The sequence below is a fragment of the Cygnus olor genome, chromosome 1 (assembly GCF_009769625.2).
Source record: "Cygnus olor isolate bCygOlo1 chromosome 1, bCygOlo1.pri.v2, whole genome shotgun sequence".
Lineage (NCBI taxonomy): Eukaryota > Metazoa > Chordata > Aves > Anseriformes > Anatidae > Cygnus > Cygnus olor.
The window spans coordinates 31,214,082-31,231,687 of NC_049169.1; the positions used below are offsets into that span (position 1 = coordinate 31,214,082).

At 37.7% G+C, this 17,606-nt stretch overlaps 1 protein-coding gene across 5 annotated transcripts in view; it reads left to right on the forward strand.

Moving 5' to 3' along the window:
* CNTN1 (contactin 1) overlaps nucleotides 1-17,606 on the forward strand; it is a 250,764-nt gene that overhangs the window by 220,761 nt on the left and 12,397 nt on the right. For all 5 annotated transcript variants that reach the window (XM_040551249.1, XM_040551253.1, XM_040551250.1 and 2 more), the window contains 4 exons: nucleotides 832-935; nucleotides 7,826-8,012; nucleotides 9,557-9,669; nucleotides 10,821-10,977. In XM_040551249.1, coding sequence (XP_040407183.1) covers nucleotides 832-935; nucleotides 7,826-8,012; nucleotides 9,557-9,669; nucleotides 10,821-10,977 — 561 coding nt within the window. The remainder of the gene's footprint in view (nucleotides 1-831; nucleotides 936-7,825; nucleotides 8,013-9,556; nucleotides 9,670-10,820; nucleotides 10,978-17,606) is intronic.

The window sequence follows — 17,606 nt, forward strand, 5'->3', positions numbered from 1 at the left end:
TATATGAAAGCTTTCCTCAGCTCAGGCTGTCATGCCTGTCTGTTGCAACTTGTTTCAAAAGATTTGCAAAAGAGAATTGTCCTTAGCTTGGAAAACTTTCTCTTTTGTAGACATTGCTAAGTTTATGAGTTTTCAAATTCCTTACCTTACTTAAAATGAAAGCAGCAGCGAAATTAACACCTTTGTATAATTTACCTAGAACTTAGTTTTCTGAGCCCTGAATAAACGTATGTCACATTATAGTGATCTGTATTCTGCATTGGCTGGTGTCCAAAAGTGAGAAAACAAACAAAATCAACTGTCTGATGAATGGCTGATGGAAGGATGCTCTTGGATTATTTCACACATATGTTCAGATTTATAAGCCCCACTAGCCAGCTCTGTATCTAATATATAGTCTCATAAAAACTTTGTGTCATTGTGATTAAATGATATACACATGAATATTTGTGTGTAGCTAGCTTAAAAATATTTGATATATAAGTTTTAATCTGTCAACTGCTGTCCAATTTAGTAAAAGATCACTGAATGCTTCAATCAGTTCTTTATCAAAGCCAGGTTTTAATTTACACAAATTTCAGAATGGAATCTGTTGAAGCATAAAAATACATAGTCTAAGCCAAGTAATAGGATCATTGCTTTGTTTTTATAGAGTCCTTTCCCATACAGATCATCACTGAATTTAAAATTTACTCATGTAAAAGCACATTGAAGACTAACACACTGATATCAAGAAAATAATACAAAGTCCTGAAGTGAGAGAAACCCCTCAAAGTGAACATAACAATATCACTGGATGAGATTGGATATTTAACATGTTTTTTCTTCCAGCTCCAACTGAGGTACCCACAGATGTGAGCGTAAAAGTTTTGTCATCTTCTGAAATTTCTGTTTCTTGGCACCATGTTTCTGAGAAATCTGTGGAAGGATATCAGGTGAGTTTAGAGGTGACACTGCATGTTTTCTCATTAATTGAATTTCAGTAGTTAAATGCAAGAATAATTCCTATTGTAACATTCTAGTTCTTAGAGTTCACTTCTGTTTAGTTATTGTTTGCTGTCCAGATTTCGTGTCTTGAGAAACAGATTATTTTTGGTGCTATGTACTTCATTACTAAGACATTAACTGGTGTGTACCCACTAATCAACTGAAAAAAAGTCATTATTTCACAAACAAATGTTGTCTGTGTTACACAATTGAATGCCTATCTCTACCTTCTCAAAACATAATGAAATTAAGTTTTGGGTGTAATTGTCAACACGGACATGAAATTGTAAGTCATGGCCCATTTAAATTATCAGCAGTTATTAATATAATTCACCCACAAATCCTATAGTAAGTGAGACTAGGTGACAAATGCCCAGAATCCAATAAAACAGATACAGTGCTATTGTGCAAGACAATGTTTTGTTCATGGTTTCTATTCTCCACATCAGAAAGAGCTTCAAGGCATGTTTTTCTGGTCCAGAACTACTGGTAAAAGCTACTGGTACCACTGGTAAAAATTGTTCATGCCCTTGTACAAAGATGAAAACAGCCACAGGGTGGGTGCAACTACAAACAGCCATAGCTCTCCAGCAGGGAAGTCTTACATCATCAGTGCACAGCGCATGCTGATGAACTCTGCAGTGTACAGCCGGCTTACTTTGGCTGCATTCCAGAAAAGGGATTTGGGCATTAGTTTGTTAGTGATTTGCTTTGATATTTAAGTTGTCAGCTGCTTGATGGTAGACTCCATGTTCCAAAATGAACATAGACAAATGCAGAGTAACCTCACAGATTGCATCTTTGTGACAGAAGCATATGAATAAATGTTCTTTTAATTTCTAGTACTCGGTTCCATATTTCATTATATATATTTTTGTCTCCATGAGATATATGTAATAGTCTGGGGTTATTGTAACAAGATACAGATCATAGTGAAGATCTCAATACGAACTAGCACAGCGTCCCATATAAAACGTAATTCTACATAGTGCACACATTACGCTTAAAATTATAAGCAGAGGACATTGGGGTTTGTAATAAAGCCACTGACATCAATGGTAACTCTTAATTTACTAAAGTGGTTTGGTGTTACATATGGGTTGTGCAAGTAGGATCTAATAAAAGAAGTCATGGTTGTAATTGAGAGCAGGGTGGAGAACATAGTTCTGTGCGCTCAGACCAGCTAGTCATGTAGCAGTGTTGCACTTCCAAGCTGGACAGTATTTGCAGAAAATAGACAAGAAGCTTTAAGCTGGGAGTAACCAGAACAGACATTGGGCAGACACACACCAGGGGACTTGTGGAAGTGTGGAGAGAGCAGCAGCAAGGAGCGCTGGGAGAACACTGGAAAGGCTGAGGTTGCAGTAGCAATGGAGCATGGCAATGGATGTTGAGGGTTGTGATGGGGAGTGGGGCAGGAAGTATGGAGGGGTGTTGAGGATGAATGGGGAACGAACATGGTGGGAGAACATTCTCATATGCGTTTCTGGCCACATCTTTATTTTACATTATTTTACCTAAAATTTTACCATCTGAATGGCTGTCAGGAGAGATCAGGAAAAGAAGAGAGGGAAGAGTGTTCATTGGGAACGAATGGGAAACAGGGGAGAGTGAATATAATTGCAATGGGAAAGAAGCACGGAGGACCTTTGGGTTAGGAAGAGGATAACTGCACTTCTGAAGAAAGGTGGGATACCTGGGAATGGGTGGAGAGTTCTGTTACACAGAATACAGATGTAAGGGATGTGGTCTGGAGTACTTGTTCATCCACTCATTCCTAGAGAAGTATTACACTTCCATAAATCCAGCATGAGCTGATTGCTTGAATATGTACAATGAGCAGTGGTATTAGACTCTTGAGTTTCTTCTCTTTTTTTCTCCTTTTTTAAACTAGTTTTTTTTAGTTATCATGACTATGAAAAAAAGTTAATATCTGACACAGCAATAAGCAGACTAATAGGCATGAATTACTGTCCCATGGAACTCAGTAATGTGTTCATTTTGAGATCCTTTTCTCTAGAACAATAATAAGCCTCATTCTAGCAGAGGGCAGAGCAGCAAAGGGTGAGCCTGTGCTTCTAGAGCAAAAAAAAGTCTTATGTTCCTGAAGATCAGATATGCCATCCCCATCAGCCCTGAAGGAACCATTGTACAGGGCAGAAATAGAGAAGGCTCTTCTGGAAGGTCAAGGCTGTAGGTTACCTTTGTGAAATTATGATATGAGTTGTGGAGAAAAGAGCACAGATGAGGTCAAACTGCATTATAAAATAAAAATGAATATGTCTGGAAGACTCTATTCATACAGGTGTCAGGAAATTTTTCAATACTTATTTTCTAATTATTGCTCAGCTCTAACACTTGTTAGCAAAGTCCCTCATTCACCAGAACACTTTCCCAGTTTCACTTTGGTCTTTATTATTACCTGAAAATGGCATAACTGACCTCTTAAATGCTAGAGTTTAAGAGGTGGGAGTATTCTGAGCAAAATGTCTGGAGGTATTTCATCTGTGACATGATGCTGTTCACACTAGGAGGAGTCATATTTTTTTGACACTAATGCATACTGTCAGAATGACTGCCCTCATGGTGATGAGTGTGAGCTGATGCATTTTGCCATTACAGGGGAGTGTCCTCAGTTCATACTTAAAGAAGAGATAAAATATGAAAACTATCTCCATCCATACAGAGAATTTCAGATTTATGAGTTCTTGCAATATCCTGCTAAAAGCCACAGCTCTTCAGTGCATGCAATACCAAAGACACTATATATTTCCTGCTATTTCTATGCAACAGATGTTTATTTTACTAAACACATTTATGGCTATTCACCACCATTGTTCCTCTTACTGAAATATACCATTAGCATTCTCTCTTATTATGAATAGAGTGTCTCTTTTATGTCCCTCCTATGTAAAACTTCCATGAATATGAAAGATGTTGTTCCATGACACAGAAACACCTTCTGATGTATTTCAGTGTATTAAAATTTGAATAAAGAAGAGGATAATGTAGGATAGTGTTTTTTCCCCTGATTTCAACACAGGCAGCAGCTCAAACTCATGATGTCTGAGGCATTCCCTTTCCACAGATCACTGTGTGACCCCTTTGTTGGTTTTGGCTTAACCTCTTCAACAAACTGTAGAGCTGGGGTGAAATACTCTCACTTGTCCCCTGAGGATTCATGGTCTACCCTAACAAAGTAAATGCAGAGCACCAGGAAAAAAACAGACTGAGATTCTTATCCAAGCTCTGAAATAAAAAAAGAGAGCAAAGTGGGAAAATGTGGATTCTTGTAGCAATGGGACTTATCATTCTAGATACCACTTCCAAAGAGGCAAGAGAGTGAAAAGGAGATTTCTAAGTATTTTAAGAGACTTTTAAAGTATACGTGAGAAAAGAAACCCAGGAATAAGGTAAAGAAGACGGTATTTTTCTTAGCTATCAAGAGAATCATCTTATTTCAAATGTTTAATTTTCCAAGATTAGTTACAATAATCCAAATAGATGTGATTCACACTCTAGGAGTAGTTAAGTCCACAACATCGCAGCCAAGAACAGTAGTATTTGGGATTTAGATTTAATTGATATTACTTCTGCCTGAAATGTAATATGCTCTCGGTCTAATTTACATTTTCATTCATTGTTCTCACTTGTGTTGTTTGATGCTGTACATTACTTATTATGTCGTTGGCATTACTGTAGTGTAAATGAACAGGAGGCTTGTAGGAAGTTTTGCAAGTCAGATGTATTCAAAGGCCTCCAGCATATGCCCTATATTTAACAAAAGCTTCTCATATAGGGTGTATGTAGTGTTGCCATCTTTAGGTAAAGCAAATAATTAAACAGAATAGAACATACTGAAAATGAATGAATTAGACTTCAACGACCAGTTAATATCTACAGCAAAGCTGCCATTGGTCCTATTGTAACTAATAAATTTTTGGCTTCCTAGAACTTTACAGATAGCCCTTCGCTTGTTTGAATTTTGAGACAGAGATAGACCTAATGTCCTCTAGTTCTTGCTGTACAGACCCTCTCGTGCTTGAGTTAATTAAAGTTAATAGCTAATGGCACACAGCTGTTGCTTTCAACAACAGCAATTTATCTGCAACAGTTTGTTAATTATAATCATATAAAAACAATTCTGAGTTGAAGATCATAGGCTTTCAGCTGAAATGACTGTGATGGTTTAGGGTCCCATGCTAGTTTGAAATCATTCATCAAAAACTGAGGTTGCCAGCCTTCCAGAGAAACTTGCAGAATGGAGTGGACACATATTCCTCACTCACTTCAGGGCAAAGGCTGTTCCCTCAGTAAGAAAGCCACCTTGTTAAGTGGGAATTTCATGAGTGGGAGTGCTTAAATTACAGCAAACTGAAATTTCGGATGCTAGTGGATTACATCTCCAAAACACTGTGCAGGACATATATTTGCAGAGCTAAAAATTACCTGCTCATGCCTGCTCAAAGGAAGATATGCATGCCATATTTAAAAATGGGAGCCAATTATAGTTATCGTAGGATGAACGTTGGTGGGCAAGACTAAGGCAACAAACACTGACAAGAGACTCTAGTATGTGAATGAGAATAACCTCTGTTTAGTGATAGTGGCTGTTACAGTATCCAGCACAGTAGTTTTACTGTAGGGGAAGAGAAATCCTCTACTGCACTTCTTCTCATTCAGCTACAATACACACTCTGAGGTAAAAAAAATAAATAGTTTTATTAAACATTTAAATTTCAATAAGCAAAAATAAAGCCTTGTCAAATAAAAGTTGTACCCCTATTTTTTAAAGAGGAGAACTGCAATACTAACGCCTTGACAAACTATCTGCTCTTCTAACATATACCTCAACTGAAGTTTCCAAGGAGAAAACTAACATCAGCAAAATAGAAGATTAAAGCAGTTGCTATTTAAAAGACAAAATATCAGGATACCTGATGTCACTAATCAAATCTTACAAAGCAAAATTTTTCCTAGAGCCTGAAATTAATAACAGCATTAGCCTCTTCGTAAGATTTTAAAAGTTCTCACGTAGCATACTCTAAAATCATTATGAAGACAGGCAGAGCTGAGCAGGAATTCTGAGAACAAAAATACTCAAAACCAAAATATAATGGGAACAGCTTTTCAGTTTCTAAGGTTAGTTTAATAATTTATTCTTATGCCTACAGTTATAAAAAAGACAAAACCCAGAAGATAGTGTTTTACTCTCATTTGCATCTCATGAGGCTATGCAGAATAGCACCCTGCATATGTGGCAGTCCATGTGGAATGGCATCACTTCATTAGTAATTATTAGTAATTAGTAATTATTTTGTTTTTAATTTCTGTTTTGTAATTGTGTCTGAAATCTAAACATAAATATTTGTATCAGTAGCTTGTAAAGAGGTGCATTTTAGGTGCTGCTGGATCAATACTGCTTTTGAAAACTAAGGTTCCTTTTTTTGTCTATTTAAATATGGATTTAAAAAGCTAACCTCAAATAGCAAGCTGTGAAACTGTGATTAAAAATGAGGCCATAAAAACTCAGTATGGCCTGTTCTTTGGTTTAATCTTTGTTTTTATATCTGTCAAGGTTATCTTCATACAATATACCTGAGGCAATATACAGCTTTTTTTAATAGAAAATACTTAATTTCAGGGATAACATAACACTACATCTATTTTCTAGGTTAGTTTTTTTTGTTGTTGTGTTTTATTTTGTTGTTGTTTTTTTAATCTCTCATTTTAATATTTGTGGCCAAGCTGAAGTGCCCTCATATATTGGTAAAAACAGATATTTTAAGGTGCCCTTACAGTTCTTTAAAAATATTTTTTACTCAGAGGAAAAGAACTTTTGATGTAATACGTGATAAAACTTTGAAGTCTAAGGGCCAATTTGGCAGAAGAGCTGCTCTGCACATAGCTCACAGAGAAAAAGGTAACAAATAGATATCAGTTTAGGTGCAATTATTTTTGAAGCAAGGCTTCTTTGTAAAACTTCTTAATCATTGGAAGAAACAGAAGAAAATGTGTTTATTCATTAGAATCTGTCTTAGTTATGCTTCTCAGACTGGGTCCAAGTATGTCAGGAAGGTAGTATGGCCTGGTGCATATTTACTGAAGAAATGTATAACGAATTAACGTAATGTGGAGCAATTACTTGGAAAAAAAAATAATCTCACAGGATTTCTATGTACAGTGAATTGACTATGGATTTTCAGGTGTTATAAGTTCACATTGATGCTTTTCCCATATTTTAAGCATTTACAGGTTCTTTGACACTTTGTCTACTTTGACAAATGTCATATTGTATTTTGAAATCTGACTGAATTTATCCAGAGAACTTTAGAAAATGATTAGGTACTTATATCTAGATACACACACATAACATTATTGACTTCTTTTCATTTTTCTAGATATAAGTACAAAAGGAATAGATTTATTAAAAATTTTACACAAAATATGAAATCAGTAGCAGAGTATAGTCTACTCTTCAGTATAGAAAAACAATATTAAAGTTCAGAGTAAAATGCTCAAAAAACAAATCAGCAAGAAAATAGCCTAATTCTCAGAAGGTATTAGCCATTTCCCAGACTTGTAATGACTTAGCTGAAAACAAGTTAAGCCACTGTGTGGACAAGCTTCATAATACAGTCTGACTTAGTTGCTGTTTCTTTATGTCTATATACAGCTTGGTCATAGCCTGGAGAAGGAATTCCATGCTGTTGCTGTTAAATGTCTTTTAGCTCACTTATTACCCAGAGTATGTTGTGTAGAAATACCCAGCATTTTTGATAAACTTTCCTTGTAACAAAATATGCTAAGTTTAGTCATTCAATTTGATTGCTTACAGATTCGTTACTGGGCTGCTCATGATAAAGAAGCGGCTGCACAGCGGGTACAAGTAAGCAATCAAGAATACTCAACCAAACTGGAAAACTTGAAGCCGAATACACGCTACCATGTAGATGTTTCTGCCTTCAATAGTGCAGGCTACGGACCTCCCAGTAGAACCATTGATATTATTACCAGGAAAGCACGTAAGTAAATGGAGCATTAGGTTATTTATAAAGTTGTGTACTTCATTATTGCATGTTGTATCATGTCTCTCATGTCCTCAAACTTGGCTTCTCACTCATATGCCGTGTGTTCTTCCTTTATGTGGTATTGGTTCTTGGTATGAAAATTTCTACCAAGGCTCTCCTTCCTCACTTTTGTTTCCATGTACAATGTGGCTATCTTACAAAAGGCAGTAAGGAGACACAGGTTTTAAGCTCATAGGATAATTCAGGGTGGAAGTGACTCAGAAGGTCCAACCTTCTGCTCAGAGCATGGTCAACTGCAAGCTTAGACCAGGGTGCACAGAGTTGGGTCTTGAAAACATCTAGAGATGGAAACTGCAGAACTCTGCAGATTATCAGTGTCTTTCTTGTACTGGGGGGCTCAAAACTGGGCATGATATTCCAAGTCTCCCCTTTGTGTGGGCTGGGGTGGCAGGACAAGGGGTACTGGTTCTAAACTGAAAGAGGGTGGATTTAGATTGGATGTAAGGAAGAAATTTTTCACAATGGGAGCAGTGAAACAATGGAACAGGTTGCCCAGAGAAATTGTGGATGGCCCATGTTTAAAGTCAGGTTGGACAGGGTTTTGAGCAGCCTGGTCTAGTGAAAGATGTCCCTGCCCATGGCAGGGGGGTTGGACTAGATGATCTTTAAGGTCCCTTCCGACCCAAACCATTCTGTGGTTCTAAAGGGTGAACATTCAAACCAAACTTGGACAGCTATACTCTGGCTTTCTGTTTAATCAGTAAGGGGAAGGATTGTATTCTGACTATTAAATTATGACTAATTGCCTTTTTCATTAACAGTATTGATAGCCAGGATCAGGCACTTTTGAAAACTGGGTGATCTGAATCACAGTCTTGAATTTACATGCCAGGTTTCTGATTATAGCTCCTGATTTATTAATAATACCTAGCTCTAACATATTCTGAGCAATGCTCAATAAATGCATATTGTGTATTTAAAACACCTATATGGGCTAAAAATATGTATAACTAATTTGAGGATTTCTGTCAGTAAATAGTATACTTAGCAACTTGGACCTTCAGGGTTCACTTGTGTTGAATAAGACTCCATTTTATAAACTTATTGTGTAAAATATGATTAATGGTTTCTGCAGTGAGGTACTTTGGTTACTACTGAGTTAAATGTTTTAGAACTGCCTTTAAATGGTTAATTAAGCATTAGATGTTAATGAATAAATTTGACTTAAGCCACATTTCAGGGAGGTTCTGAACATAGTTGCATGCCAGCAGACACACATGGTTGGCAACATAGTAAAGGGTAGAGCTGGCCACTTCTATTCCACACAGAAAGGCAAACGCAGAAAGCAGACACTGCACAAGCCATACAAAAATTGCCTGGCTGGAGCTGCAGCATTTTGTTCCAGGAAGGAGACTACCCTTTAGCTATATGAAGATAGTCATAATTTTCCTGTTAACATTTTTATATATCAATACAAATGTCATTGAAGGTTTGTGAAATCTCGTTTATGTGCACATTATACATATGTTGCTTTTCAGCTCCAAGCCAACGTCCAAGAATTATCAGTTCTGTAAGATCTGGTTCAAGGTACATCATCACCTGGGATCACGTGAAGGCAATGTCAAATGAGTCTGCAGTTGAAGGATACAAAGTATGATCTATGAAAATAATTTCTATCTTTGTGTATCCTACGTGAGCTGTATTTTATAAACAGTGATGCATTTTGATACCTAATTGGACTTCAACATAGTTGCATACTAAAGATGACAGCACTGTGCTCAGAGATCACAAATACCCAGCAGTCTTAAAGCCGGTGGGCTTTTAGTCAATGTGATAAGAAAAACACTGTGGCACTGACATGCATTTGGGTAGTGAGCCATGTTATGGAAAAGTTTAGATCTTTTGTGACAGCAACAACCTGATTTCCCATATTATATTTGGTCATATTATATTTTCCCAGATTATATTTGGTCTATTGGCTAAACAGAATGATTAAAAAAGCTACACTTCAATTGTTTCTCCTTATAACAGCTGCATTGTTCCAGCTTTCCTTTCCCACCTCCATGGGAACTACAGTTCTTGGAACACCAAGTTCTTTAATGTCAGGGAAGGGAGAATAAGTGAAAGGACACTTAACCTCAAAAGATTCAATTACTGTGTAACTGGAGCAAGTGTGTATACTAACTACTGAGAGTATAGAAAGTTCAAAAATTAATTCCTGTTTAAGATTGCTCTTTGCTTGGAAGTAAGAAAATTAGTATCATATTATACATGTACAATTTTTCCTTGAGGAGTTTAATTACTTCCTGGGAATTGCTGAAAGTGTTTCCCAGAGATGATTCAAGAAAGAGTGGAGATCTTTTCTAAAGGTCCCCCAAGACATACTGCCACATTTGTCATAGTTTAATAGCACTGAGTAGATAATTTTTTTTCTTTTATAAAAATGGTAATAAGTTTTATGTCAGAAAACCCAACTGAGAAGTGAGATTTTTATTTGATGTTCTTTGCCACCCTCCATTATTATCCTCCATCATTCAAGTACATGTTCTGAATGGAGAGGCTGAAACTATTTTTCAAAAGGTGGTGTAATTTTATAATAGAGAAAACAATGAGAAAACATTCTGTCTAGATTGACCTTATGTAAAAATGGAAAAAGTAGTATTTGCCACTGTGTTTTGAGATATATAGGTTTCATTCATAAATAAAAACCTAAAACTTTTTAATTCACTCACTGTGCATATATAACTGTGTTTTTGTGGAAATGTAGCCTTTCAGTAACTATAATTACTCTGACTTTCCTAGGTGTTATATAGGCCAGATGGACAACACGAAGGCAAGTTGTTTTCAACTGGAAAACACACAATAGAGGTCCCAGTCCCCAGTGATGGTGAATATGTTGTTGAGGTCCGAGCACACAGTGAAGGAGGAGATGGAGAAGTAGCTCAAATTAAAATTTCAGGTGAGCTGAAAGAGCTGAAAGAAATTCCTTTTTTCCTTCCCATGCTCCTTGGAAATCTTAGAACTTTCCTCTTGTACACTATCTAGAGATAAGCGCACCAGCTCTTCAACACTGATGACTGACTGCACTGATAATTATGGTTTATCTTAAAATCTTGCTGACAACTGATAATACACACAGGATGCTTCAGCAGCAGCCCAGCTCAATCCTGGATGCACTGCCAATCTTCCAAATATCACTGTTTCTACTGGTGCCATGAGTTAGGCTGCCAGTTTTAGTAGTGTACTTCAAGCACAGCTACCCAGTGCAGGCCTCAGACTCAAGAAGTCTGCTGGCAGTAATCCTGTAGCTCCTAGTATCTGTTTACCTCTGCATCTCATTCCTTTGTCAACTGCCTTGAAGAGGAGAGAAAGTAACAGAAAAGTAAGTGGTCCAGAGTGGTCCAGTAAGTGGTAAGTAAGTAAGTGGTCCAGTTCCCTTGCTAGGGGAATTCCACTTCTCAGGGGAGAAGGGAAGCTGTAACACATACAGATGAATAAGCGATGAGAAATGCAAAGTGCTCAACTTTGGAGTGGTTCAGATGATTAGTAAAGAGGGTGGATGAGGCTGATTCAACTTGTGCTCAGTATTGACTCTAAATACAAGGTCAGACATGGTCTACACATCTCTTTCCTGTTAGTTTTGTAATTTAAGTAGTGCCTTAGTACAGGTTACAGGTCAATAATTGTGTTTTGAAATTTTCTGGTGAGTGAATTGTTAATCCATTTAGCATACACTCTACTAATTGTATCATTTTTTCATGAAAATGTCAACCACTTTAGAAAAAACATAATAAATCGCATTATATTATCATACTCCTTGGGAATCACTTCACATTTTATGAGGTGTAAAAAAGTCGAAGCAGCTGTTATCTTTTGGACATATATTATTAGGTCATCTTTCTATCACACATATATTACTATCTACTATTAATGTGGTGCAAAGACCTTGTAGGTTGCAAACTGGAAGCAGAACCGTCATGCCAGCACAATGTTGAACACAAGCTATTAAGTATTGACAGTAAGGCCTGTCCCAAACCCTCCTGTACAGAGATAGCACCTCTCCTTTGTTAGCACCTCTAGAAGAGTTAGTGCTCTACAAATGCTAGTTTTGCATTGCTCTGTGTTCCACACTGCAGATAAGTTTTGAGATGCAACTTCTCCTTTATGCCAGATAGATAGGGAGGGACAGTACCTCAGAGGGCAGCATTCCCTGGAGTCAATTTAGGAAAGAAGACTGAAAAGAAGACAAAAGACAGGGCAGTCTCTTTGGTATATGCATTTTATAGAGAATTGGGTGAGAATTTCTGTAATCAAACCATGCTTTTTCTAAAGAGCAGAGAGAAGTGCAGCTTTAGTACCTACACGTGGGAAATTCTGTCTGCTAATTTTTATTAGCAGGCAATTTTCCAGTAGTGTGAGATGGTTTAGAATAATTATCCAAAAAGGATAATTATTGAGAACTATGTTACAAAATGGTGAGAAGATTTTAAGTAATTATGATTTTTCTTGGAAACTTGCAGAGGAGAAGACCTGGTTTCCTAGAAATGTGTGTTCTGGTGGTCAGCAGGACAGAATGGAACTTAAATATTTAGGGAAAGCAAAGCATAAGGCATTTTATCTAATTCAGAGAGGACCACTGCCTTCAGGCATCTGATTCCAAAATTTACAAGCCAAATTAATTCCACATATAAGTGACTGGGGAGAATTATGAAACTAGAACAGGGATTCAAAATAGCCTGGATGCTGACCAGGACTGACCAAATCCTAAGCAAACTGGAAGCATGCACCAAAGAGAGAGGAATGTCTAGAATATCTGTGTGTCTTCCAAATTGGTGGTTTGCTGCTATTCATTTTGTATCAAATCCAAAGTAATCCACCTTATACATGTGACTTAAGTATCTATGTTTCCGTTAAATCAGTTGTCATCTAGGGTGTAATTCAGATGTTTAAACATTCAGAAACTTAAACAAAGCCTGTAGCATTTGTCATGCCCTAAATTACCAGGGACATCCACATAATGCTGGCAGGCATTACAGGATCTACAAGAGATCTACATCTAGAGTAGATCTACAGAAAATACAGAATCTAGATCTTATGGATCAGCAACTGGAGGCCAGGCAGGAAGTTAGAAGGCATTTTTGGCCTATATTTCAGGCATCTGATTTGCACTTTTTTTTTTTTCAAAAAAACATGTTCTTGGTTTGTGTGGCTGCTATTGCTGTGCTAGGCTAGAGCGTTGTCAGTGTGTTGTAGATGTGCAGTTCTAAGCACTTGCTGAGATACGTCTTTTACTGGTTTAAGTTCAAGAACATCTAGTTCAAGAACCCTAACTGGCCCTAAGGCTTAAATTTAGGTATTAAAACTACAGCACATTTTAACAAACGTAAGTTAAATTTGAAAATCAAATGTAAAAGAATCCAGAAGTGTATGTTATTTCTAGCACCTTGTCCAAGGCAGAAACTTTTTTTTGTTTTGTTTTGTTTTCCTCCTCTTTCTCATAGAAAACCCAGGCATAGGCTGAAGAGGGAGGCAAAACATCCTGACAACTTTACTCTCATATAACCAGTCAACTTCTCAAGGGATATACAGTTTTTGTTGAGTATGATATAAAGGAAGTTTATCAAACACAGCCATCTTACATGCATTTCTTTTTAGTGAGCATCTTGAAATGGAAGCGCTTATCATAAAATCACTCACTGCATTTATGTTGGGCTGCATTTTGTCATATCACTATAATCACTATGAACTAGTAGTGAACTGTCATATTTTATTGACCAGTGCTTGTTGTACAGTTAGGGGTATCACAGAATCACAGAATTGTAGGGGTTGGAAGGGACCTCGAAAGATCATCAGGTCCAACCCCCCTGCCAAAGCAGGTTCCTTAGAGCAGGCTGCCCAGGTAGGCGTCCAGACAGGCCTTGAATACCTCCAGAGAAGGAGACTCCACAACCTCCCTGGGCAGCCTGTTCCAGTGCTCCGTCGCTCTCACCATGAAGTTCTTTTGCATGTTGGTGTGGAACTTCCTGTGCTCCATCTTGTGGCCATTACCCCTTGTCCTGTCCCCACAAACCACTGAAAAGAGGTTGGCCAAATCCCTCTGTCTCTCACACCTCAGGTATTTATAAACATTGATGAGATCCCCTCTCAGTCTTCTTTTCTCCAGGCTGAACACACCCAGGTCTCTCAGCCTTTCTTCATAGGGAAGATGCTCCAGGCCCCGTATCATCTTTGTGGCCCTCCGCTGGACTCTTTCCAGGAGATCCCTGTCTTTTTTGTACCGGGGAGCCCAGAACTGGACACAGTACTCCAGGTGAGGCCTGACCGGGGCAGAGTAGAGTGGGAGGATCACCTCCCTTGACCTGCTGGCCTTGAGCCTGCTGGCTCCTTTTAATGCACGTCAGGATCCCATTGGCCCTCTTGGCCATGAGGGCACACTGCTGGCTGATGGTCAGCCTGTCATCCGATAGGACCCCCAGGTCCTTCTCCTCAGAGCTCCTCTCCAGCAGGTCATCCCCCAGCCTGTACTGATACGTCCGGTTGTTCCTTCCCAGGTGCAGGACTCTACACTTCCTCTTATTAAACCTCATTTGGTTTCTTCCTGCCCATCTCTCCAGCTGGTCCAGGTCTCACTGAATGGCAGCACAGCCTTCTGGCGTGTCAGTCACTCCTCCCAGTTTTGTGTCATTGGCATACTTGCTGAGGGCAGACACTATTCCCTCATCAAGGCTGTTGATGAAGATGTTGAACAAGACCGGACCCAGCACCGACCCCTGGGGAACACCGCTAGTCACAGGCCTCCAGCTGGACTCTGCGACACCAATCACCACCCTCTGAGCTCATCCAGTCAGCCAGTTCTCAACCCACCTTAATGTCCACTCCTCTATCCCACACGTTCTCAGCTAAGTATGGAGATGCTTTTCAAGACCATTATCATAAATTCATCAGCTACACAATTTTAGATTCATTCTTGAGATACCACAACCAGTTGAAGATTGGAACTACTTGTTTAACCAAAGGAGTCAGTTCCAATGGCTAATAATAGGCTTATCTGTTTTCTCTGAAACATATGAATGGCTGAGACCTTTTTTTGTCTTTTTTATGCTTTTTGGATTGCAGTGCTTTCTCATAATGCTAGTATTAATGCAATCAAAGCAATCTTGCAGTCAGTCAAAACTAAAACCATACGGTACTTTGTTCTTTTCTCACTTCACTTGTGTAGCTGCTCTGGCCTCAATAATTAACTGGCAGTTAATTTATGCCAGGGAAACGAAAAATAGAAGCAAGCTCTCAAATCTTAAAATTTCATCCTTAAGGGAGGACGGTAACTTCTTATTTAGGAAAATACTGTGGAAAAAAAAAATGAAGATACCGTACAATTGCACCTTCAAATATGAAATCAGGTTAATGTTTCACTTTAAACAGCAACATGGACAAAAATGTATTTATATATTATATATGCTTGCAGCAAGAAAACAAAATTATAGCCTCTCTGTTTACACTACTTATGTATATGTATATGTATATATGAATCGCATTTGCCAGAGGCATATTTTATGATCCTGGAAAAATATTTACTTTGAAGTATGCAGCTTTTTCAAAGCAAAATGCAAAATTCTTACCCAGAGTAACTCAAACAAACATTTTAATTATTTTATCTTTTCATTTCTTTTTTTATTATGATTTAAAGGGGATATTAATATTTATTGCACATATTATTGTCAAGTAAATAAGGTAATCATTCACTTTTCATGTAGAACGGTCAAAATCTTTAGATCATAATTTGAAAATGTCCCTCTGTTGCAAAGATGGTTGCAGTAATAAGAAAACTAAGAGGAGAAAGCAGGTAAAAATCATGAGAAATGCTTATGAAAAGAGGCCTCTAACTATCTGCATATTGCATGACAGTGCTGTGTTACTGATCTTGGAACTATTATGCATAAGGTTCTACTAAACTAAGAATATACATCCAGAAGAACTCTCCTCTATGAGAATTAAAATTTTCACAGTGCACTTGACAGTTTTCTCATGACTGAAAATTAAGTAGAAAATACTCAGAACGACCTCTAACGTGGTACATAAATCTGCCTAAAGCAACTTATTTGGTTTTCTCTTCTTTCTCTTGGTTTTCCTTCATCATGACATTTCATTTCATCACAGTTCTAATTTATTAGTGGGGCCCGGTTTCAAACCTTACTTTAAGAATTAAGAATTGATAACTTCATGTGTTGCAATATATTGAGTGCTAGAACAAGCATTAGAACAAGACATATTTTCCTTAATTTCTTTGCTTTTTCTTGTATTTAAACTCAACAGTAGGCAGACTGTGAAAATGTTTTCTTATCTGGTTGTATTTTTAGTATGCATGATCCTATGATAATCCCAATGCTGTTAATTTTGTCATTTATGTTTATTTACATTGGGAAGTCTGGATACATGGGAAGTATAAATGCAAGAAAATTTCATTTTTACTTGTAATGCTCATAACTAAGCTGTGCAGTGGCAGTTGAAAAGCTTTATAACTAGAAATTAGATGTGTGTACAGAGATTTAAAACTCAACAGAGTTTCTAGAGAACAGTAACACACAAACAAAAGCAGTATAGATTATTCATTATCAGAATCATGCTAACAAGACAGTAGTTGCTACATATCAGAAAACAGAAAAAGTGGCTACTGTCTTTTAAAGGACCTTGCAACTTCCTCCCATGCACTTCTTTCATCTTCAGTCTGAGTTGCTACATGCCCGACTGTGTGAGCTTGGGAACTGCCTGCAAATTCCCAACTGATGGCTATTGCTTGGTCACGTGTGCTTGGGAACTCTGTAATGCCTTTCAACATTAGCAAAAAAAAGAAATTTACCTCAACTTGAGACACTTTGTTACATGTTTTAACTCATTCAGAGAGGTCATTCAGAGGTCAGAGATTTTTCTAGCAAGAATGCTATAGAAAGATGTAACTGTCACAGAAAACATACGTTTTTAAACTGTTGTTGGATCTCAAAAACTAAAGCTTCTAAAGATTCCAAAAGATGTTTGAGAAAGATACTAAAAAAATACAGAGAAAGTCAAGTGAGGGTACCTCACAGGATGAGGAGTGCAAGAGAGGCAAGGAATCTTCAGCCAGGCTAAGGATGGGAAGGTAGTCATGAATAGTAAGGAAAGTAAGTAGGAAAATATTATTCACTTTTCTTCACAGTGTGAGAACAAAGGTACTCAGTGAAAGCAGGCAGTAGGTTGAAAACTATCCAAGTAATACTCTTTTACATGGCACAAAATTAAATTTTGCAACTTCCTGTGCCAGGATGTTGCCCAGGACAGACTTGATAGATACTTGCTCTATCACTGCTTTATTTAAAACAATGTCCTATATCCAACCTGTGACTGAGGAGCTACTGACTGACAGAAGTAGCAAAGAATATGAGATGAAAGTTGTATTCTGCATGCAGTGAATTCATTTTTCTTTCTGCTGCATTTGTTACAGGCTACTGTTGGAGTCCTGAATGGGACAGGCCTTTCTTCTGACTCACTGAGGCTGACCCTATACTCCCAGCTTCAGTAAAGTGTACTATGAAATGCCTGAATAATATTTAG